Consider the following 26,216-nt stretch of genomic DNA (forward strand, 5'->3'; position numbering starts at 1 on the left):
TAAATTAGATATTAAAGTTTTATAAACATTTTTTATTGTTTTAATTACTTGCTAGTTTATTGATTCTGAATTCCTACTACTTTTAATTTTTTTGTTCCTTTTCCATTTTGTTACAGTGCTTGGATAACATAGTTACATATATTCTGCTTGCAATTCAGATAGACAATGCATTCACCTAATTATTTTTTATGCACAAATCTATTGTGTTTTGATGTCAATTACATTTTAAATGATTCTACTACTAATGAGATTAGTTTACTGTAAGTAAATGATGATATTGTGTTAAATTTATAACATACAACTTTTAATTATTCTTGATTTCACTGAATGTGTATAGTATCAACTTAGACCATTTGTTGGTGTTTTCTTTTGATTTATTCATTATTAAGATGCTACTGGTTAATCAAGAGCGAATTATGAAAGTACTGACTTAACTATTTTAAAAATAAGTAATAATAATGAAATTAAAATTTATTTCAGTTGATAAAAATTTATTGTAATATATTTAATAATAAATTTATTAAAATAACAGAAGGATCATTTTTAGAACCAAAGAACTTTGCTCAGAAAAACGATTTGTCCAAATTTATCTGTTTAGTGAACAGTAAACAGCAATCCATGTTTTTGTATATACATTAAAGAAATCCAAACAGGTAGAAGAAAGAGGTCAATTGAAGTATCCTTCCTTTTTATTAATTAGAACAACTTGTTTTTCAGTAAAATTGGGTAAAAAAGGATATTTTAAAGACAACATGAGAAAGAAATAATGATTTTTAAAATTTCTTCCAACATGATTTTGGTGAGGTGAAATTTCATAGGAAAAGTGACTGAAACCTAATAATCTTTGGAAGTTTTTCTTATTAAAATAGAAAACCGTTGGATTATTTTATTAAAATAGAATAAATTTTTTTATTAAAACTTTATATACCTTTTTTGTTTTATAAATTTATAAACCGTATGTTTATGTTCGTACAAATAATTTTTTAAGGAACAAAATGTAAAATAGTATATGATGAGACTAACCAGAATTTTTTTTTTAATATGACAATTCTGTTTTGTTAGATCCTTTATATGTATAAAAAAAGATGTAGGCATCAAAAAATGGTCCTTAGAAGTGAAAAAATTAATTTAGGTTTTATTATGCTATTATTTTTCAGTAATTATATACATATATTTTACTAGAACAAAAGTAAAGCAATTAATGTTGAATGTTTAAATTATTTTATTTTTTTGTACAAATTAGAGTTGGTATTTGTACTAACTGTACAAATACTAATTTATGACTGGTCTAGCCAAAGTACATGGACTTGTTTGCCAGATTTTGCAGATGAGACCACACCACATCCCATTTGGATTTTTGCAGTAACTCCTTTGTCACATGAGCTGAATTAGGAGTAGTGTTGTCGTGAAGAAAAACGACCCCATCGTTCAATCTTCCGGGTGTTCGAACTTTAATGGCTTCACACAATTTTTTTAAACTCTCACAATAAGATTTGACATGGCTTGTTGTTCCTTGGGGCATAAATTCACTGTAAACAACTCCCTCAGAATCAAAAAGACTGTCAGCATAACCTTATGAACACATGGGGATGTTTTCACTTCTTGTGGCAAATTTTTGTCTCCATTTATGTGATGCTCGTTGTCTCAGGAGTGTAATGAAGCTCTTATTCCCTATGGTGATTTGTTTCAAAAACTCGACCAGTCCTGGAATAACATTGAAGAAAAGAAAGAGCAGACGCAAAACGTTGATGTTTGTGGTTGTCTGTCTACAGATGTGGCACCCATTGTGCACACATATTATGATAACCAAGCTGATCGTGAATAATCACAAACACACTACCATAACTGATGTTAAGTACACTCGCAATCTCTCTATCTCTCTAATTTTAATATGCCGATTACACAAGATCAAATCATTCATGCATTACTCGTCATGTTTACAGTTGAAGGACACTTAGCACACAGGATGTCACTCATTCGTTCTTCCGTTTCTGAACATTTGGCACCATTTTGTGATCATGGAGCGAGACATTGTATTCTCACCGTATACCTCAACAGTTTGGCGATGAATTTCGCAACAAATGTAATTTTTTGCCCACAAAAATCTACTGAACGCACTTTTATGCCGAACAAAACCTCTAGAGAAGACACCATATTGACGACACTACACACATACTGAATGTCGTACAGAATTGCTGCTGAGGGAGCATGAAGACATGCTCCCTCAGCAAAACAACCAATGCTGTCATCACAAGACATTAATATATCCCTTTCAGTTCAAGAACACGGCAAGAGCGTAACTTATTTTTTGATCCACCTCTTGTAGATTATAAATGAAAGCCCATACAGAATTACAATGATTTTTATGAGTTTCTTTGAGATACATGGATGAAATTTTTGCTGTTTTTTATTCTCATCATAAGTTATTTCATTAAATACTTTCATTAAAAGATAAAGATGCTACGATTTGCTGATGATATAGTAATTCTAGCTGAGAGTAAAAAGGATTTAGAAGAAACAATGAACGGCATAGATGAAGTCCTACGAAAGAACTATCGCATGAAAATAAACAAGAACAAAACAAAAGTAATGAAATGTAGTAGAAATAACAAAGATGGACCACTGAATGTGAAAATAGGAGGAGAAAAGATTATGGAGGTAGAAGAATTTTGTTATTTGGGAAGTAAAATTACTAAAGATGGACGAAGCAGGAGCGATATAAAATGCCGAATAGCACAAGATAAACGAGCCTTCAGTAAGAAATATAATTTGTTTACATCAAAAATTAATTTAAATCTCAGGAAAAGATTTTTGAAAGTGTATGTTTGGAGTGTCGCTTTATATGGAAGTGAAACTTGGACAATCGGAGTATCTGAGAAGAAAAGATTAGAAGCTTTTGAAATGTGGTGCTATAGGAGAATGTTAAAAATCAGATGGGTGGATAAAGTGACAAATGAAGAGGTATTGCGGCAAATAGATGAAGAAAGAAGCATTTGGAAAAATATAGTTAAAAGAAGAGACAGACTTATAGGCCACATACTAAGGCATCCTGGAATAGTCGCTTTAATATTGGAAGGACAGGTAGAAGGGAAAAATTGTGTAGGCAGGCCACGTTTGGAGTATGTAAAACAAATTGTTGGGGATGTAGGATGTAGAGGGTATACTGAAATGAAACGACTAGCACTAGATAGGGAATCTTGGAGAGCTGCATCAAACCAGTCAAATGACTGAAGACAAAAAAAAAAATACTTTCTCTCAATAAAAAAAAGGACATTACATTTACCTATTAATCTGAGTGTAGACATATTTTGCATATAAAAATTAAGAATCACCAAGCATTTTTTCATCCTATACAACACAAGATGGATGATTTACAGAGTAATTCGATATCCATGTGGTTTGTGTTCATCACGGACAAAAAATTTGTATTAAAGATACAACTGGATTTATTTATTTTTTTTGTCAGAAGCATGATTGATGCATAACTGTCACAGAAGATTATTGAAATTGATGTAGAACTTCATAACCTAAAAATTGCTTATGATATTAATTTGATAGAAATAATGGTTTAGGTATGTTTGAGCTTTAAATTTGTCAAAATTCTTATTAAGATTTTCAGACACAATAACACCCAACTATAAACAACTTTAAATTTATTTACGTTTCCATTTATCATTGATTTGCTTAAGGTTCGTAATATCTTTATCTTTTTTGAAATAAGTTTTATAGAGTCTACATTTTTATAACGGTTTATCTTATAAATTTAAACATAAGCCATTATTAAAGAATATTTACTAAGTAAATAAAACATACATAATAATGTATGATGCAGCATATGTATATTTTTGATGTAGTGGCGATAAGAAAACTTTAAGATTAATATATATATTTGTTTTTTGTAGGGCGGCTTTTATAGACATTGACTAATAATTGCAGACTTGTTATAATAAATGTGAAATGAATATGTGTGTTTTTTTGTGCGCTCATACAGACGAACTATATTTCAAGTATTAGGTAATAATAAAAATTGTTAACTTTAACAAAAAATCTACTATATACATAATCCCTCTTAAGTTTCTTTTTTGTCTCTTGTGAGGACAGCTATGTCAACCTTCATCTCATTCTAAGTTCCTGATTTTAAGACTAATACAAACTTCAGAAATGAATTTTCTGAGAGTGACGGCTGGTCTAAATCGACAGAGGAATGAGCAAATTTGGTGAGAATTACAAGTGATCCCGTTACTTGCTAATATAAAATTGTACAAGTCTTAACTGGTGTAGACATATGGAAAGAATGTCAGAGGAGCGACTATAAAACTATAGACCACATGGTTGAGGTAGACAACTATGTAGATTGGTGATGGAACTGGCTTTATAGTCTAACTGTGTTACTTATATATTCATAATATTAATATAGATAGTTAAATAAATAACAATTTATTATACTTCATTAATTATAGTAAGCATGAATTGTTTTTATTACTTTTTTCCACAACTTTTATTCCGGTTGTGCGTATTACATATGAGAAACTATCACCTAGAATTTTCAAATGAAATTATACTTTAATATAGAAAAAAGAAAAGTCTTTTTAAAGTTATATCATTCTTAGCGTATTTTATTTGGATAATTATTTATTCCTTAAATTGTTATTGATCTATTTGAAAGATTATTATTAATTTTTAATAGTAAACACGGAAGGTTTTTATCCGACTCTTTAAATCTATTGATGATAGAACTTTCCAGAATTTTGTTAAAAAAATGGTTTAGTATACTTTATTACCACTAGAGTAATGATATGCTGTATAATTGACAGTTTCTATAAAATGAATTGCTGAATGGAAGATTAAGAGAAAGTAGAAATTGTGTATAAAAAAATGAACTTCTTTTACAATTTTTCGTAAATAATTTAATATTTTTAATTGTGCAATAGTAAACAATTTATATCTGAATATAAAAGAGTTTATTATTACTAAGTTATTAAGTAAATTAAGTTACTAAATAATTAAGTTGTATTATGGGTATTACATGTTATTACAGTAATGTAATAAAATACTGTAATTTTTTTTCACATTCATATTCATGGTGTCTTGAATTTCGTTTGTATAACTTAAGGGACTGAATAAGGACATCAAAGTAAATGAAACATTTCACACTAACACACTATCTTGATTCATTTTCTAGTCGTCCATTTCTCAATCTGACAATTTTGTATCTGTTTTCTCTTTATCGAATAATTGAATTAAATTCTATCAATAAAAATAGAATAGATACAAAATTGTCAGACCGCATATCTCTTGCAATCTTTTCAGCCATATCTCACCTGGTTTATCAACAAATTCGAACAAAGGATAAGGTGTATTTTTGTTCACATTAAAAGAAAGACAAATTATTTAATGGGAAATTATTTGATAAACCTACTAATGACTGAGCTATTGCTGGTTAAAAAAATTTAATCGCTGCTATTTTGTAATTTCAAAAGGTAAAATTTTTAAAGTATAAAATTTTGCAAAATCATTTGTTGGGCAACACAAAAATTTATTAAAATTAGGTGTAGTAGGATAGGTCAAATAGTAGATATACTTTTACTTGGGACTGGTAACTGTGTCAAGTTTTTATCTTATGTTTGCAATTCTATATTTGAGAGGATAAATTCTGCATGTATATAGATATTCATTGTTTGAGTAAAAGCTGGAATCTCATTAACACCAACGATTTATATGCCAGACGTGATGGTGAAGGCAATATCATAAATCTTTATAAAGGTACATTCATGGCGATTTTAATCTGACTACTTTGAGATTTACAAGCAAAGCAATCAACCTATTTATTTATGTGTTTCAATTGATACAATGAAAAAAAAAGCCAACTAGAAGGATTTTACCACAGAAATATTTCAATAATTTATGCATTTTAGTTGTAATCTAAAGTTTTCGCTATTGTATTTCAAGTATAAAATTTTCTTTGAATAGAATCTAAAATTATGTGGCTAGTAGACCCTCAGGAATGTAGTAGAAAAAATGTCAGTAAACTAATTAAATTAAAGATGCGTAGAGAATATAATATGGTTTAAAAAATTGAAATAAAAAAACCTTAAATAAATTGCATAAAGAACATTAGATTACTGAATTAAAATCTTAGAAAATGTAAGGTAATTTTATGTTAATGAAAATCCAGTTTTAACAAATTTATGTTTAAAGCGTTATTGGTGACAAATATTAACCTGGGATCACTTGCGTATCTGAAAATCACATGGTTACTCGCACATTAGATTTTATCTGACATTTGTGTATACCTGAATAAAACTAGATTTTTTTCTCAAAACACAATTTTAAAAATGGGAACAAATTTTTTGTTTTAAAAAATGATAAATTGGCTATATCTTACAGTACTTGTATTTATAAATATAAATGAAATAGAATACTAAAAAATTTTCTAAATTTCAAACTTCAAAGACCATTTCAAAATAATGTAATTTTTTTTTATAATCTAAAAAACAAAAGTATACTAACATTTTATGGCATCTAAAAACTATAAATATAGTAAAATACATAATTATTGTATATTTAAATCTTTAGTTTATTGACCGAATCAATATTGTAACATATTATGAATTTAGCATTTAATCGATAGTGGCATATTCACTTCTTCATGTTTTTGAACAAACTGTTCAAAAAGCTGCCTAATTGGGGTTAAGTTATCAATAAGTTTTCTAGCAGCTCTGGTATGTTTTTCATCAAACCGTACAGCTTGAACCAATGTTTGAAATCATCTCTTTGACAGTACAACCGAAAAATTTGTGGACATTTTCCATCGTTGTTCCATAACTCGTCAACATTGAGATGACTAGCCTTTTTAACACCAGCTAAATAAAGATCGCCCAAGAAAGCCTTCAATTTAGTTACATCGGTTTACGGTTCATCCCTGATGCCACATGTACATGAGTGGCTTATTAGCAGTGACTGTTGGTTCATACAGTGAACCAACGATCATATATCTTCAATTATATCATCTGGAAAATAAAAAATCCAGCAATCCATAATTGTATTTTTTCCTTTAGCTACATTTTTTACGCCTGGCAATCTAGTAATTATACTTTCTCTAGCAGTTCGGCTAGGTCTTGGCGATGCTGGGTTGTGTGCATACCAATTACTTATGTCATCCATACCATGGTAGATTGGACTGAAGGCGCCACTATTCACTCTCGATTTGAGCGTGCTTCTGCTGTTTGTTGATGTAACAAGATGCCGAGCTGCAGATCATTTTCTTCATCTGACTGTTCTGAATCTGTGTTTTCTTCCTGATGTTCAGGCTCAGCATTCGTATCAGAAAAACTTCTGCTTGTAACTCAACAGCAACTTCTGCTTCCTCATCATTCTCAACTTGTGTGAACTCGTCCTCTTCCAACCATGCCAGAATACGAAACCAATTATTCTACATGAAAGCCAAATCATCAGATTCCAAAATACTGAATAAAATAAAAAATAAATATAAATAAATAAAAAATACTCAATAAAACTATGTCACAAATTATAAAAGTCATTAGATAACTTGTACGTAATCACTCGCGTGTTAGATATTTTCTAACAACTATACTGACGCGATCACTCGTGCATTAGATTCCAACTACCAGACCATGCACACCCCACTCCTGACCTTCAGGATTCACCCAAAGGTCTCTTACCTCAGTGTCCAACATCGCGTAAAAATATCCTCCTGAGACAATGATGAAGTTTCAGGATCATACGTAATGTAATAAAGTTTTTATTAAAGAAAGTTTCCAAAATGTTAGATTTTATCTAACATGTGAGTGATCCCGCATTAAATGATAAGGCCAAATATAATATTGGATTTAAAAAAAAAATCAAAAGTGATGTTTTGAAATTGATTTCTCTGAAATATGTTCTTTATTATTTTAATAATTATTAGCATATACTTCGATGACGGGTGAAAGCAAACAATTTTGTTTGATAAAGAGTCAACTTAAGCTTAGAATACCACAGACTTTATACTTGCTTGTACAAGTTCTGTATTCGTACATTTCAATTCTGTGAAGAAATTTTACAGTTTTTTTCAAATTGTAAAATTCATTTATGAAGTTGGCAAAGATTCACTGGAATTTTTTTATCTTAATATTTGAAATAATGATATTACATGCGTAACTTAATACTGTTTTGTAACTTACGATTCAAACCAAAATAACTATTTCATATTTATTTAACCGCTATTTTGAAATAAATAATTATAGAAAAAGTAAAATAATTTTCTCTAAATAAGTATTAAGTTATACAAAAGTGGCATAAAAATCAGTTTATTTTTTCAAAATACATCTAGAATTTTTTTTTAACGTACTATTTCTTTCACTACAGTTTGCACATATAATTTAAACAATCAATTATAAAGTTAATAAAAAATACTTTATACATTTTACACGTATATTTTATCTCTGCTTATAAATTATATATTAGAATCAAATAAATTATTTTTATCAGATATGACAATCAGAAAAATTATTTCATTGTTTTAAGAGCACAACAGAAGTACATAATTAACAAACTTGCAGAAGTAGGACTCATACACTCGTATTTAATATTAAAAAAACCCTTTAGATTCCTACAAATAAATAGATTATTGATATATTTTTTTTGCTTTGTCTTCCAGATGAGTTCAGCCATATACTTCATCCCAGAAAATAAAGTATGTCATTATCAGGTTTATAAACTGTAAAGAAAAGAAATATGAATCATTAGCATTTTTAAGTATAGAAAAACATTTTAATTTGCTTACATGTGAGAGATGTTACATGAATAAATGCCATTAGTTTACAAATGTAATTAATATACATCTTTTTATCAAAAGTAATATTTTAAAACTTTATTATTTTAAATTTATTATTTTTTTTAAAATTATTTTAAAAAATTATTTCATGTATATTAAAAATGTCTTATTATTCAAATAATACTTAAAATAAGAAAAATTAAAAAAAAAATTATAAATATATTAAATTACCTCTCCTACAAGAAATTAGAGTATGCATCTCCTGTTTATTTGTTTGGAAGATATCTATCAGGGTTCTTTCTATATGTGTATCTCCTACTATTCCTGAGAAATATTTTTGACATCTGTAATTTTAGCAGTTGATTGTCATAAGCCCATCATAAATATTCTAAAAATTAAAAATCTCATCTCTTGTAAACCGTGGTTCATCAATAAACAGCATTTTTGAAAAATATGGCATATAAACAATTTACTGAAAAACAGACAACTATAGGAAAAATCATTTCACAAAAAGTCAGAACCCTTTCAAGATGATATGGATATACTGTTGCTTGTAAAAAATATCCTAAACAGACATTTTATAAATTTGTTTGTGCAATACATAAATCCTTCACCCTACTGCCTGATTCCCTTATACTTGCTTCCATTAATCTCTACCAAATCTGCTTCAACATTCAAAGCCCTTCATCTGTGTGAACGGTAATAGAGATCTTCCTACTTGAGCGTTTCGGTAGGGGAAGGATGTTGTGTACAACCGTTAAGTTTCACAAGAATTTCTACTTTCTAAACAACAAATAAATTGCTTACAAACGGTTCTTCATTTGAAAACTTGTGTGTTAAATGTTGATTTATTTTTCACAAAGTTTTTCTGTAGTAATAAATAGAGGTGCATAATATTTGAAAGATGTTTTCCAATATAACTGTTATTTATATGGTATTAATAAAAATTTTTAAGAAATATGGTATTAATAAAAATTTTTAAGAAATATGGTAATAATTGTAACGATAAACAAAATTTGAAAAATCATGTAATTATTGAAAAATTAAAAAGTAAAATGTTTGAATTTCTGACATTTTTAAATTAACAATTTTCCAATGTTTTTTTACTGTACATAATATATCTGTTTAAACATATACTCAAGATTTGGTTCAAATATGTAAATAATTTTTTAAGATATGAATTTAAAAAATACCCTCAAAATATCAGACAGCTGGAAAACAAAATGAGATATCAGATTCTTCTAAAATGTTTTAATGTAAAATATTTGTTTATACTTTCTTTTCAATTATTTTGGTTATTTTGCGGTATTGAACTACTCTTCAATGTTTCCCACTCTATTTATGGAACATTCTGTATAATACACATCTTTACTGAAAATAATAAAATTAAGCTTTCATAATTTATTATTTTATGTATCTGTGTAACTAATCCATGTAGCATTTTTTGTTTACCATAATTCTTTAATTTTTTAAAGGTACAAACTGATAAATATGATAGCACACCACCATTAACATTTTTTAATGAATAATAAAAATTAAAGAAAAACACCATATGAACCTCTCTGTAATTTTTTGATAAAAATTGAAAGATATATCCTAAAATTCAACGAACGATATTTGATACCATTTGTGGAAAACTAAGAAACAACCAAAATATTTTGATATAAACCTGGGTAAGAAGTAACAGATTAAAAAAATTACTCAAAATGGTCTCATTAAAAAAATGAAATTTTGTTTTAATAAATCATTCCAAGGTGCTGTTACATAAGAAATTTGTTATAAAGTTATTTTTCTCCAGGCGATGAATAAAAAGCTCAAAAAATATTTTAAATTTGACACAATTTTACTCTCGGGAAATCGTTAGCAGATCGAATTTATGTGATACTGTATTGACCATCATTTGAATCGCACGGTAAGATTTAATCAGTTCAGTTGCGCTGGTTACAAAGCTCTCCTTTGAAGGTTTATACTTAAGTAAAATGTGAAAAAATCAAGCTACAATAAACTGAGAAGAGGATAACGGACCACAAAGTTTATTTTTTGTCATGTAGAAAAATATGCCCCACGTCTTTGTGAAGCTTGTTTGGAGTATAGTTTTCGGGAGTATGTCATACCATGTTGTATGTTCTTTGTACAGGTTAAACCAAGTTATAGCATTAAAAAAAATTTAATCAACTGTAGAGAGGGAGTTTTGAATGTTAGCCACAGTTATTTAAGTCACAAACTGAAATGAGAATGAAATAAAAAGGCACAATCATAGTCTATTACGTAATGAAGAGTTCACAAATCGATAAAAATATTTTTGTGTACTACAACAGAAAATTAAAAAAAGTAATGTATGAAACTGAAGATTTATCTACCTCCATTTAAGAGGAAAAATGAACTTTCCTTCTCATCTCTTTATCAGTTCTCATTTGAATTTTCTCATATGAACTGCAATCTCATATACTTCCATTTGGTTCATTTTTAATTATTGCTAATTGTACAGTTTACTTGAGATTAAAATAATATTGAATTTAAAGTTATCGCCTGTCAAAAAAACGCTTAATTATAACTTGATAAAAGTAAAAAGCTTAATTGTTGAAGAGGGACGATAAGACCCTATAGATCTTTAATTTTTTTATTAATCTTTTTTTAGTTTATTTTTACATTTTTTTATAAATTAAATTTTGTTGGGTGACAGGTAAAATTTTAATCTTTTTTTTTTTTTACATTTATTTATGAATTTATGATCCTTTATTTTGATTTTAACATTTGGATACCATAGGGATGGATAACAGCGTTATAAATCTGGAGAGTTCTTATTGATAGATTTGTTTGTGACATCAATATTGGATTAAAAATTTCTGTGGGATAGGATTTACAGTTTGAGGTCTGTTCGACCTTTAAAATTTTACATGATCTGAGTTCAAGCTGGCGTGAGCCAGGTTGGTTTCTATCTTTTAATTTATTCTAATTGGTACGAAAGGATTTTTGGTTATGTAACAGTTTATTTACTAATTTAGCAGATTTAAGTGCTTTAAATTTAGAATTTAATTATGTATTTTTACAGTCGGTAAATGTTTATTTTTAGTTCCTTTTTTTATTTATTTTTATTCTTTTGGGGGTTGATTTTTTTACTTTGAGTGCAGGATTTTTGGTTATGTTCACTTTCAAAAGGGTCCTAATAAGGTGGGTGTGTTTGGTTTATTACAGCCTTTTATAGATGCTTTGAAGATGTTTAGAAAGGAGTATTATTTTCTTACTTTTGGTAAATTATTTAATTTATTTTTTGTTCCTATTTTAGGTTTGTCAGTTTCTTTATTATTTTGATTATTGTTTCTCTTTTCATTTAATTTTGTTAGATTTATTTATAGTTTATTTATTTACTTTTTTGTTCTGGTTGGGTGTTTATTATAATTGCTTGTTGATCTTCTAATTTTGTTTATTCTTTATTAGGTTGTATGTGTAGAATTTCTCAAAGTATTTCTTTTGAGGTTGTTTTTTTTTTAATTATTTTTTTGTTTTGTTTCGTATTGTGAGTCTTTTAATTTAATTGATTTTTTTATTTTCAGTTGGATGTTTGATTTTTTCTTTTCCTTTATTTATAATTTTTCTTTCTTGTATTTTAGCTGAAACTAATCGTTCTCCATTTGATTTTTCTGAGGGTGAGTCTGAGTTGGTTTCTGCATTTAATGTTGAGTATAGATCTTTTAGTTTTTCTTTATTATTTTTGTCTGAATATAGAAATATAATATTTATAAGATTTTTGTCCTGTTTAATTTTTTTTTGTGGTGTATAAATTTTTTTTTTAGGGTTATTTTTATTATTTATTTTTTTGTCTGGGTTTGTGGATCTTTTCTTCGCTATCGTTATGATAAGTTAATATATTTATGTTGAAGGAGTTATTTACCTGTTGTTTGAAATTATATTTTGTTTTTTTTATTTTTTCATGGTTTTTATATTTTTCATTATTTTAAGGGATTTGTTTAAGTTAATAGTAGATTTTACTTTTATATAATTTCAAGTTATATTGCTTAATGATTATTAACTTATATCTCATAGTTTAATTGTTAATGGATTAACAATGAAGAATGAGAAGTAAATTGTTAAGATTTGTCCTGTTAAAATGTAAGGTTCTTCAACTGGTCGTGCTCCAATTCATGTAAGTAGGATGAATGTGTTTGTTAAGGTTCAAAATATTATTTTATTTATTGGATAAAATGAGCTTGTTTGGAACTTTGCTTTTATTGAGAATGGTAATGATATAATAATTATGATTGTTGTAATTAATGCTACTACTCCTCTTAATTTTCTGGGAATGGAACGAAGAATTGTATATGCAAGTAGGAAATATCATTCAGGTTGAATGTGTGGAGGAGTTTTGAGAGGGTTGGCAGATGTAAAATTTTCTGGGTCTATTGTCAAAATGGATTTCTGTTAATTATTATTATGAATAATGTTGTTATTGATATTCCTATAATGTCCTTAGTTGTGAATTAAGAGTGGAGTGGAATTTTATCAATGTTATTTTTTATTCGTAAGGGGTTTGAAGATCCTGATTCATGAAGAAAAATTAGGTGTATAATTACTATTATTGATAGGATGAATGGTATGATGAAGTGAAATGTAAAGAATCAATTTAAGGTAGGATTATCTACTGCAAATCCTTCTCAGATTCATTGTACAATTATTTCCCCTATATAGGGGATAGCTGCTGAAATTAAGTTTGTGATTACTGTTGCCCCTCAGAATCATATTTGTCCCCGAGGTAGGACATAGCCTATGAATGCTGTAGCCATTAATGTTAATATAATTATTGATCCTGATATTCATGTTTTTTTTAATTTAAATGATTGTAGTATATTCCTCCCATGTATGTATAAAGATTAAAATGAAGAATATTGATGCGCCATTTGCGTGAATATTTTGAATTATTCATCCGTAGTTTACTTCTCGTGTAATATGTACAATTCTTTTAAATGCTATGTTGATTCTTGGAGAATAATGTATCGCTAACTATAATCCTCAAATAATTTGAATTAATAAGCACATTCCTAAAAGTGAACCGAAATTTCATCATAATGAACTGTTAGACGGTCGTGGTAGGTCAATTAAGAATGAATTTAATGGGTTTAATTTTCATATTGGTTTAAACATTAGTTTTTTTTTAATGGTCCTTCAAATGTTCTTGCGATATTGGGTACTGAGATTATTGTGATAATTAAAATTATTATTATTGTAATTGTAATATTTGTTTTATATATTCTAAAGAATTTGCTTGTTAATTTTTCTTCTACTAGTTCAGTAACAATATTTTTTATTTCTTTTATCTTTAATGTTGTTTCTATTGTTGGGTCAATTTTATTAAAAAAAAAATATGGTTATCATGAAAGTTACTCATATTATTAATTTTATATTTGATTTAAATTTTTCGTTTGATGCAATTCTTGGTATGTATATGAATATAAATTATCAATCCTCCTACTATTGTTAAAAATATAATATAAAGGTATCATGATGATGATATTAGTGTTGATTGGTTTCTACATATCAAAGTGGTTTGAAAGATTATTATTGATCCTATTGATGTAAGGTGTTTTAATTTAGGTGATAAAATAATATTTACTATAATTATGTATTTTGTTAAAATTCATTTTAACAAGTACTTTAATATTAAAATATTAGTTTTGGATACTAAAGGATAATTTTTTCTTTACTGATTATTTGCTTAGATAACATTTTTTAAATTATGATTTACAAGATCATTGTTTTTTTAAACTACCTTAAACATATTTACTTATGATAATTATTTATTTTTTTAGATTAGTTATATTTTTGTTCGTAAGCATTTCTTGTGTCGTCTTGGTTTTAGAATATTTATTATTGTATTTGTTTTTTTAATTATTATTTTGATGGGTTATTTTATTTATGATTATTATTTTTTAGTTGTTTGTTTGGTTTTTGGTGTATGTGATGGCGTGTGTTGGGTATATCTTTACTTGTTTTTTTTTAATTCGTAATTCTAGAAGAGATTATTTAGATAGTTTATCTTTATGTTAAAGTTTATTTTATTTAATCCTTTTGTGTGTCTTAAATAATTGATTTATTTATTTAGTAAGTTTATTTACTTATATTTTTCATCTTTTGATTTTTTTGTATTTATTTGTTATTTTTTTATAGTTGTTTAAGAATTTGAATTTTTATTGTTTTAATTTCTGTATATTTTCATTATTATTTTGATTTTTTGTCTAAGATTTATATTTTTTGTTTTCATTTTTTACTATTTTTTTTTTTTTATTCTAAATTTTATTGTTATTGATTTTTTTTTTTAGAGTGTAGATTAATTTCTTTATTTTTACTTATTTTTGGCTGGGGTTATCAGCCTGAGTGTTTGAGAGCAGGTTTTTTTTTAATTTTTTATACTCTTTTTGGTTCTTTTCCCCTCTTATTTAGAATTTTTTATTTGAATAGTTTTTATGGTTATTTTAATTATTTTTTATTTTTATTTTCTTGTTAATAATTATTTAATATTTATTATTTTATTTTCTTTTTTAATTAGGTTTCCACTGTTTGGATTTCATTTGTGGTTACCCAGGGCTCATGTAGAAGGCTTCTACTTCGGGTTCTATAATGTTAGCTGGTATTATGTTGAAATTAGGGGGTTATGGATTAATTCGTTGTTTAGGTTATATTTATTATTTTTTAGTGAATTACGGTTATTTTTTTGTTCAAATTTTTTTGGTTGTTTTTATGTTAGAATATTTTGTATGAATCAGAGAGATTTAAAGGTTCTTGTTCTATTCTTCTGTCCGTCATATAAGTTTATTTACAATGACTGACTTAGGATTAATTGGGCTTTATCTTTTATGATTGCTCATGGATTTGTTTCTTCTGGTCCTTTTTTTTTTAATTGGTATTTTATTTATGATCAGTTGGTTAGACAAAGATTTTTTGTTGTTAAAGGTCTTTTGAATTATTTACTTTCATTTAGTTTGTTTATTTTTATTTATTTATTTTGTGTTATAAATATGTCTTGTCCTCCTAGATTAAATTTGTTTTCTGAAATTTGTTTAATTATTTCTATTTTAAGAGATTTTTTCTATTTTTTTTTCTGTTTGTTATAGAATTATAATTTTTTCTCTTACTAAGCATGGTTTATTTTCATGTGATTTGGTTTTAATTAGTTCTTGTTGTGTTCTTGAATTTTATGTATTGCTTCTTCATTGTTTTCCCATTTTTTATATGATATTTGATTTATTTTTCTTCTTTGTTTTGCTTATTTATTTTAATTAAAAATTTTGATTTGTGATGTCAAAGATCTTTTTGAGTTATAAACTTTTTTTGTATGTTTTTTTTTTTCTATAAGTGATTTTTTTTCTGATTGAATTTCTTGTTTTTTAATATCTTTTGTGTTTTTAATTAGAGGCTTTGTTTTATTTTATAGTCTTGGATATATATATATATATAGTGGTGATTTAGGTTTAGTTCGATTTTTAATTTGGTTTTTTTAGTTTTAGTTTTATTTGCAGCTTTTACTGAAAGTGCTCAGTTTCCCTTTTCAGTTTGATTAACTTCTGCTATGGCTGCTCCTACTCCAGTTAATTCTATAGTGCATTCTTCTACTTTAGTTACTTCTGGTGTTTATTTAATTATGTTATTTATTTTTGTGATACTTATTTTATAATGTTTTTTTCTTTAATTACTATTACTATTACTTTTTTCAACTTTAAGACTTCATTTATTAATTCATGCTGTTTTTAAATCTTTACTTTTTTGTGGTTTTTTTAGGTATAAAAAACAATGGTTTAGGTAGGTTGTTTTTTTAAGTTTTTTCAGGATATTCGTTTTATAGGTGGTATTATTAAGCAATGTCCTTATGTAAGTGTGATATTTTTTGTTTCTTTAATTTGTTTGTGTGGTTTTCCTTTTTTTTATGGGTTTTATTTTGGAGGTTTTTTATGTTTAATCATAGTTTTTTCTTGTGTAGGTCTTACTTTTTTTTATAGTTTACGTGTTTATTATTTATTTTTTTCTGATTCTTTTTTTCCTTACATTAATTTTTTTATACTTTTTATATGAATATTTCTTGTTTTTTGTTTATTGGTTCTTTTATATTTTGGTTATTTGAGGATGATTTTTTTTTTTATTTTGTCTTGATTTTAAATTTATTCCTTTATTTTTTTTTTTTTTTGTTTTTTTTTATGTTTTAAGTTATTTATATTTTTATTTAGGATTAATATATTTTTATTTTTTTAGTTCAATGTGACTTTTAAATTTTTATTCTTCAGGTTTTTTTTTGAATCGATTTTTTGGGTTTTGTTATTTTAATTATAGTTTGTTAGATAGTGGTTGATTAGAATTTGGTTTCTGGAGGTTTATTGGGATTTTTTTTTATAGGTATACTTTAAATGTTCTTGTTTTTTTTTTGTTCAGGTAGCTTAATTTTTAAAGCTTAACGTTGAAAGTGTTATTATGATTTATTTTCTCCGGACATTTATAAAATTTTCTTTTATTGATACATTGAAAATGTATTGTTTTTTTTTAAACTATATAAATAAGAATAAAGTTTAAAGATTTTCACTTAAAAGGTAGTTAGCGGCTCATTTTTTATTCTTTTAACTGGATTTTATAATTTTTTTCATTAACAGTGAAGATTTTCTATTTTAGCTTCGGTTAATTTGAGTTTGAGGATTATCCTTAAAATTAAGTCAAAATTAATTGTATTGTTACTTCTTTACTCTAAGAGGAATTGATTATTCAGTATTTTTTATTTGCAAAATAAATGTTATATTGAACTATCCTCCTTTATTTACTTCATTCTAGTATTCCTATTTTTCAATCATGGTATTAGTCCTACAATTAAGATTATAATTGTTGTTGTGGATGATATTAATCATTCATCTATGTTAATTATTTTTGTTGAGAATATTGGTATAATTATTGAGATTTCAATGTCAGAGATTAAAAAGATTGTTGCAATTTGAAAGAAGTGTGTAGAAAAATATTTGTGAGATATTTTAGAGAATCCATATTCAAAAGGTGAATCTTGTATTATTTTGTTTATTTTTTTTTTGAGATTGTTATTGTAATTATTATTATTATTGATGTGAGTGTTATTATTGGTAGAGTAATTTTAATTATCTTTTTAATTTTAGTTAATCTATTGGAGGCTAATTATCCTTTTTGTACTAAAAAGATTTTATTTTATTCTCCTCATCAGTAGATTGTAAGGAATAGTCAAATTCGTCTACGAAGTATCAGTATCAGGTAGCTGCTTCTAATCCAAAGTGGAGATTTCTGGAGAAACGTATGTTTATACATCATATTATAAACTAATAGGAAAAGTGTTCTGATAATTACATGGATTTCGTGGAATCCCGTTGATAAGAAGAATTATGATCCATAAATTGAGTCTGCAATTGTAAATCTTGATCGGTGGTACTCTCATTTTTGTAAGATTGTAAAATAAATTGTTAATATTAGTGATTTATTTGATATTGATAATTTATTTGATAAAATTCTGTGATGGGCTCATGTTACTGTAATTCCTGAGGAAATTAGGATAATTGCATTTATCTTAATCTCTCTTTTATATTAATGTGATTATTAATGTTTTGGTTGATGTGTTTCCTAATAGCGTTATTAGTAAATGGCCTGCAATTATATTTGCTGTTAATCGTACTGATAATGAGATAGGTCGAATAATGTTTCCTTTTGTTTCAATTAAAATTATTATTCGTGAAATAATTGAGGATGTTCCTTTTGGTAGGAGATGTTTAAATATTTCATTTGTAAATTTTACTCATCCATATAATGTAATTATGAATCATCTTGGTAAAACAATTGACATCGAAATTGATAAATGTCTTGTTGATATAAATACATATGGGATTAATCCTATTATATTTCTGTTTAAAATAAATGTGAATATTGATGTTATTATAATTAGGATTTCTTTTTGATGAGTTATTAATTTAAATTCATTTATTAATTTTTTACTGCTATTTTTACGATTAGGTTTAGTAGAGATTTTTTTGTTCAAAATCATTTTGGTAAAATTACCATTGTTATAATAATTATTCAATTTCCTTGAGAGAATTTTGTAGTTGGATCAAAGGTTGAAAATAGTATTATCATTTTCAATTTAATTTTATTTTTTTATTTTTTCATTAATATTCATTTATTATTTTTTTTATGTTTGTTATAAAAAATTTTCTTATAGTTATTATGATTGTTATTGTTGTTAAGCTTCATATTGCTGATGATATTTGTGATATCAAGATGCACATTTTATTTATTTTTTATTTGACAATTAAATTTTTTTTTAAACTAGATTCTTTCATTAAGAGGATTCAATATTTGCTATTTTTTGGTTTAAGAAACCAATTCTTTCCTTTCAGTCACTTAATTTTTAATTTTTTTTTTATGATTTTATTCATTTAATAAATGATTTCTTGTCAACTCTTTCTATTGTAATTGGTATAAATGTATGATTTATACTGCACATTTCATTAACCAAAAAAAAGTCCTGTTTTTTTTTTGTTATTATACTAATTTGATTTAGTTGTCCTGAGATTGTGTCTATTTTTACTCCTATCAATGGAATTGTTCATGAGTGAATAACGTCTGATGAAGACACAATTACTCGTATTGTTATGAATGGTACTGTTATTCGATTGTCTACTTCAATTAGTCGGAATGAGTTTAAATTTTCAGGGGTTTTTATACATGAATCAGATTCTAATTTTTTGGAATCTGATTATTCATAAGATCAGTATCACTGATGTCCAATTGTTTTAATGGTAATTCATAGTTTAATTATTTCTTCTATTAAATATAAATTTTAATTGATGGAATTGCAATAAATACTAAAATGATTGCTGGTATTGTGGTTCAAATTTTTTCTATAGCTTGTCTTTCTGTTAATAAGTTATTTGATGTACTGTTTTTTAATATTGTTAGTAGGATTATTATTGTGTGGTCGTCGAAGTTTATAAGTTGTTCTATAATTGGTCTTGCTCTGTTTATTATATTAAATTTTATTTGTGATGCTATTTCTAAGGAAATTAATATTTAATTTATAAATGAATTTTAAGTTCATGGCAAATTTTTGCCACTCTTAGAATTTTGATATTATTGGTAGTTCATAATATGAATGTTTGGGTGTTGGTGTAATTGAAAATCACTCAATTGATGATGATTTGTTGTTTTTAAAAATTGTGACTCGTTTAAATATTAATGATTCTCATATGATAAATATAAATATTATAATTCTAATTATTGAAATCAGTGATCCCATGGATGATGCTATATTTCATGTTATGTAGTTGTCCGGATAATCTGAATATCTTGATATTCCTGCTAGTCCTAAAAAGTTTTGTGGGAAAAAGTTTAAGTTTACTCCTACGAATATCACAGAGAATTGAATTTTTAGTCATTTTTTATTTATTCTTATTCCTATTATTAATGGGAATCAGTGAATAATTCTTGCTATAATATCAAAAACTGCTCCTATTGATAAAACGTAATGGAAGTGGGCCACAACATAATATTTGCCATATAGAACTACATCAATTGATGAATTTGCTAAAATTACTTGGGTTCATCCTCCGATTGTGAATAAAAATACAAATCCTACTAACAGATTATTTGAGGTGATTTTTTGTTGTTCATCTAAAAATTTTAATTCCTGTTGGTACTGCGATAACTATTGTTGCTGAGGTAAAGTATGCTAGTGTATCAATATCTATTCCTACAGTGAATATGTGGTGAGCTCATACAATAAATCCTAGAGTACCAATTGCTAATACTGCATAAATTATTCCCAGATGTCCAAATGTTATTATTTTATATCTTTCGTTTGTAATAATGTGTGAAATTAATCCAAACCCTGGTAGAATTAAGATATACATTTCTGGGTGACCAAAACATCAAAATACGTGTTGATATAGGATTGGGTCACCTCCTCCTGTTGGATCAAAGAATGATGTATTGAAGTTTCGGTCTGTTAGAAGTTTAGTAATTGGTCCTGCTAGTACTGGTAATGAAATAAGTAGTAAAATTGCTGTGATTAATACTGATCAACAGAAAAGTGGTATTTTTTATGGTTATTCCTTTTGGATGTATATTAATTATTGTTGAGATAAAATTGAGGGTCCTATAGTTGATCTTAATCCTGCAATATGTAGAGAAAAAATAGTTAGGTCTACAGATGGCCCTGAGTGGGCGATTTGTGCTGAGTGGAGGATACACTGTTCATCCTGTTCCTGATCCTAGTACGGAAATAGGAGTACGGCGTCACAAGTGCCTAGCCCTCCCGCGGGAAGTGCTAATGTCGCGTCCGCCATGTTGGTGGAGCGAAATAAGTTGTATATAAGTTGACGACAACAGCGGCGGGCGGTGGTTCAACCGCCATCTTGTGACGTCACACCTGGCGCGCAATACGGTAGTCTATTTGTTTTTTAATCTTAGATGATGGATATTAGTAAGTCTGCAAACAAAAAAAAAAATATTAGTTTGAAAATAATGATAATATTATTGTTGCATTTCCACACCACCCAAGAGGTAGCAACTACAGCGCGTTGAGTTTTTTTTTATTAGAGTGAAATCTCTCCCCGGTAGGCCTACAAAACACTCGTACAAAAAAAAGCAAATTATTTAAAATAGAAGCTAAAAATTAAGTTGGATACTTTAAAAATTACTCCGAATAAAAATAAAGAGAAACTTGTATTCTGTGTATAAGAAAAAATGGTTGCATTTCCACACCACCCAAGAGGTAGCAACCGCGGTGCGTTGAGATTTTTTTTTAGAGTGATATCTCTCCCCAGTAGGCCTACAAAACACTCATCTACAAAAAGTATCTTCATGATATGTCTTGGTCTTGTAAAGAAATACCATGAAGTAACAGGAAAAAAATGTTTCGCATACATAAGTTGTATAAATAAAAAAAAATATTTAAACACTCCTCACCATTTGCAACACAATCCGATAGTAGATAAATCTATTACCACATCATGTCGCGTGCCTTGGAACCACTGCATTCAATAAACGTAACTAAATATCGTTTTTTTTCTTGTTTTCTTTAAAAAAAAACATTAAAAAAACAATAGTTAGTTACATTTTTGTTATTGAATGGGGGTTTAAAGTGTTTTTTGTTTTGTGCTTTAGTGTAACTTTTTTTATGTTGTTTGTGTAATGTGTTGTAGTCCTTAAAAGGACTTTTTTTTAAAAAATCGGTTAAATTAAAAAATTCTTCTTGATGAATGACTGTTGTTTTCTTCTTCGTTGTCATTTTCATTGCGTTTTTTAGTCTTGTATAAAATAAAATAAAGAGAAGCGATATGACGTCCTCTCAGATATCGGTTGATTTTAACGTAATCGAATTTTGAATTTTCATCCGTGTCGTACGCGACCATCGGCGGTTGGGTATCATCGTCACAACCATCGGCAGAACAATCTACCTCATCGTGCGTCTTGAAGAAAAGTCCACAGTCCGACGCCACATTAGCGGCTACTCGTCGTTTTTCGTACGTGACATAAATGTTTACAGCGAGTACGTTGTTTTTGTGATGCGACGTATTGAGATCTTTTAACACCGATGCTGACAATTTCATATTCGACGATTGATTTAACTTGAACGCCTTTACGTTCCCGTCGTCACCGTAGAATCCGGAGAATAGAACCTCTTTACTGTCAATAAGTCCAATCGCTTTATCACCGCATTCAAATTCGCAATAATACTTTTGACCACACGCGAAATCATCTTTGAAAATTATCCTTACGGATAAGTTATCACCGTTTTTATCGAAATAGTGTTCAGATAAATCGACAACGTATGCAAAACTGTGTTTTAACTTAAAACACATAGGTGCCAGACGTTGGTTCCCGACACGTACGCGTATATCTTCTTCACTAACCGGAATCATGATGATGTTTACACTTCGTGCGGTTCTCAAAGAATAAACTAATTCGCGCGTTTACACTATATTTGTAAGTCAATCCCCACCACATCAGCCACACCCTATTCTCTACTATTTGATTCGTCAAATTCTCCCCTACACCCCCCCCCCCCCCACCGAACAACGTGGGGAAAAAAACAATGTGATATAAAATATCCTAACTGCATTTTGTATGATTGAAATTACAACCTTTTTTTTTTAAAATGTTAACGTTCTAAACCCGAATTTGTTAAACACACTCCTCACCATTTGCAACATAATCCGATAGTAGATAAATCTATTACCACATCATGTCGCGGGCCTTGGAACCACTAAATATCTTTTTTTTCTTGTTTTCTTCAAAAGAAAACATTTTTAAAAAAACAACGTTTAAAAACATTTTTAAAAAAACTTTTTAAAAAAGTTACAGTTTTTTATTGAATGGGGGTTTAAAGTGTTTTTTGTTTTGTGTATAAATGTGTAAGATTGTGTTGAATGTGTAATGTTGTTGTAGTCCTGAAAAGGACTATTTTTTTTAATACCTCCAAGTCTAGTCGAATATTACATCGTACGCATTGCCGACTCGACCCTTAAATACGAGTGTTAGTTTCTCTTCTATTATCGACTGGAACTCACCCTCTTCAATAGTCGATGAGAACCGCTTCGGTAGGAATACATTCAACGGTTCCTCTTCGCTGCTACCTTTTACAGTACACACAATACTTTTCCCATATTTTGTGTCTACGGTCTTCAACGCTAATATTTCATACGGTTTACCAACCGTCATCGCAGCCACAGTTTTAGTTTCGGTTAGACGAACGGTTTTTGTATTTAACCGTTCAACGAAAGCTTTTCTTGTCGATGTACCGTCTGTCATGATGTATCAGTAGTCAGCGTTAGAATGATCCTTATGCTGTTTAGGAACCGCTATTTATACTCACTAGATGACAAACGTTCCCCCTCTTCAACCAACCGCAAACGAACAAGTCTGAACCTGTTTATCATCATCCTCCATCCGGTGTTCCACGAAACAACGCAATAAATAATTATGTTTTTTTACCACATCTGCTATTGTGTAAACAGATGCAATAAATAACGGTTTTTCCGTTAAACCGCAAACGAACAAGTATGAACCTGCTTATCAACAACTCGCATCCGGTCTTCCAAGAAACAACGCAATAATTAATTATTTTTTATCAATTACCACATCGGCTATTCTAACAGATGCAATTAATAACGGTTTTTTCCGTTAAACCGCAAACGAACAAGTCTGAACCTGCTTATCAACAACTCACATCCGGTCTTCCAAGAAAACGCAATAAATAATTATGTTTTTTTTTTTTTTTACCACATCTATTCTGTGAACTGATGTAATAAATAACCGTTGAACAGGAAACGAACAAGTTTGAACCTGCATTCAACTGACACGATGTAAAAAAAAGCTATTACACCAGATCATAGTTACAAAAATATTTTTGTTTTGTAATTGAGTTGCATTTCCACACCACCCAGGAGGTAGCAACTGCGGCGCGTTGAGATTTTTTTTTCGAGTGAAATCTCTCCCCGTTAGGCCTACAAAACACTCAACTGTAAGATGTTACAAACTTACTTTTAAGTCTTCAGTCAAACCATCGTCTTTCTCTCCGTAATATGTTAACTTCATCGAATGTTGTCTTACAACAGACATCTCATCATCGGTAAATCTGTTTGTATATCTGGTCGGTAAATATATTTGAAAGCAACCCAATTCGTTTGCAACGGTGTCGTATAATATGGCACAAATACGATACTTAAAGATGTAAATACCTTTCTCATATCCAATATTACGTAGTCTACACCGGTGCGAAGATCAGTCAGTCGTTTCCACGGTAGTTTCTTGAGAAAACAAACTTCATCGTTGAAAGCGGTAACAAACGATATGGCATCCATCCTCACACTCGCAGAGTTTACACTCGACTGATCGGTTGACGACGATGACGGTACCGTATACATACTTTTGTCATCTGCATTACTCTTGTCGGCAATTTTACAAAATAACCGATATAGACCGCTATCATCCATGACTGAACAAGCGAATTGATTCTTCCATAACAGCTCATATTCATTATCGTGTACCATAGTGTACATCCTTTTTGCGTTTTCAATAATCATTTCACAGGAGCAAAGGTATTTCGGTAGTCCACGTCCGCTGTAACCAAATTTCTTACAATCGACGGTATGTATTATTTCACCGCAACAGTGAACAGAGTGAACGACAAGCATCATAAAACTATATTTACAAATATGCGATGCAATAAATCGCAATTCGTTAACCGAATCGGTAAACGTTTTCATCGTTGCAATAGTGAATATAATATTGTCTAAATATTCCTGTAATCCGTTGTGAAGTTCAGCGTATGTGGCTGCGTAACTGCGTAACTGTGTGTGCGTAATGCACTCTAACCGTATTGAATCGATCAACGTCCACACTTATACTTGTAGCGTGCGGAAACGCTGTAGATGTAAGTTTCGTCAAATGACGCAACGATCTTACACGATGACGTGGAAAAAATCTAACCACCCAAACCGATGCGGATATATCTACATCCATCGTTGAACTGTTAATGGAATTAAGTATTAGTTCCCTTTTAAACTCTCTATACATCTACCGCATTGTCTTCGTCGGTTACATTACCACACCACCCAGGAGGTAGTAACCGCGGCGCGTTGAGATTTTTTTTTTTTACACGAGTGAAATCTCTCCACGATAGGCCTACTATAAAACACTCGATTTTTTTTTTTTTATGTAGTTTCTGTCACAAACATTACGACAGATTGTTCTTTCTTCGTGGAACAATAGATTCGAACGAAAGAGGAACGTTTTCTTTTATGCAGTTTCGACATTGCACCAAGTGTTGAGACGAGTCAATCGTTTCGTTGCACCAACAACATTTGATGTGCATGTCATCGAAACAGTAGTAATAACCGTTTTTAGCCAGCTCGTCTATTTTTAGCGTCTGTATATTCAAAAGTACGCAGACGATCGGCTTCTCTCGCCAGATCCAACGACTTATTCGAGTACTTCAATCACTGCATGTATAAACAACCCGTATGCAACGCACATTTTCCACCAGCATGGAGGTTGTGGTACGAACAATTTACTATGTAACTATGTTTAGGTTTTGGTGCGTTTTCCGGTATCTCACGTACGTCGGAGTGAAATCGACGTAAGAAATCTGCTTTCTCCAGTCCTTTAGTGTATATTGTACCGAATTGTGAACAAAACGCCTTCATGATATCATCACTGTATACTGCCTCACCATAATCCCAATTGATTTTGTGAAAATTTCTCTCCAACCATCCAGCCATCCGTTTGTACTTAGATGGTAACTCAGACTTTGGATACGGTGATCGAAAGTGAAGAAGCATATAGCATTCTCCGACAACAGCGAGTTCTTTGATTATAAACTCTCCGCGTTTACCAAGAAAGCCGTGATACTCGATAACTCCTTCCATGACGACAACTCACTTGCGTATGAGGA

At 28.7% G+C, this 26,216-nt stretch overlaps 1 protein-coding gene across 5 annotated transcripts in view; it reads left to right on the top strand.

Annotated features, from left to right (window-relative positions):
- The window catches only part of LOC142333236 (uncharacterized), a 60,256-nt gene that overhangs the window by 14,554 nt on the left and 19,486 nt on the right, over positions 1 to 26,216 (top strand). For 3 of the 5 annotated variants that reach the window (XM_075380221.1, XM_075380222.1, XM_075380220.1), the window contains one exon: positions 117 to 260. In XM_075380221.1, coding sequence (XP_075236336.1) covers positions 166 to 260 — 95 coding nt within the window. In that variant the 5' untranslated portion in view covers positions 117 to 165. Of the gene's footprint in view, positions 1 to 116; positions 261 to 8,659; positions 8,829 to 11,543; positions 11,688 to 26,216 lie in introns of those variants that run through there. The other 2 variants (XR_012758562.1, XR_012758563.1) reach the window with 2 other exon arrangements.

This window comes from Lycorma delicatula, chromosome 12 (assembly GCF_047948215.1).
Source record: "Lycorma delicatula isolate Av1 chromosome 12, ASM4794821v1, whole genome shotgun sequence".
NCBI lineage: Eukaryota > Metazoa > Arthropoda > Insecta > Hemiptera > Fulgoridae > Lycorma > Lycorma delicatula.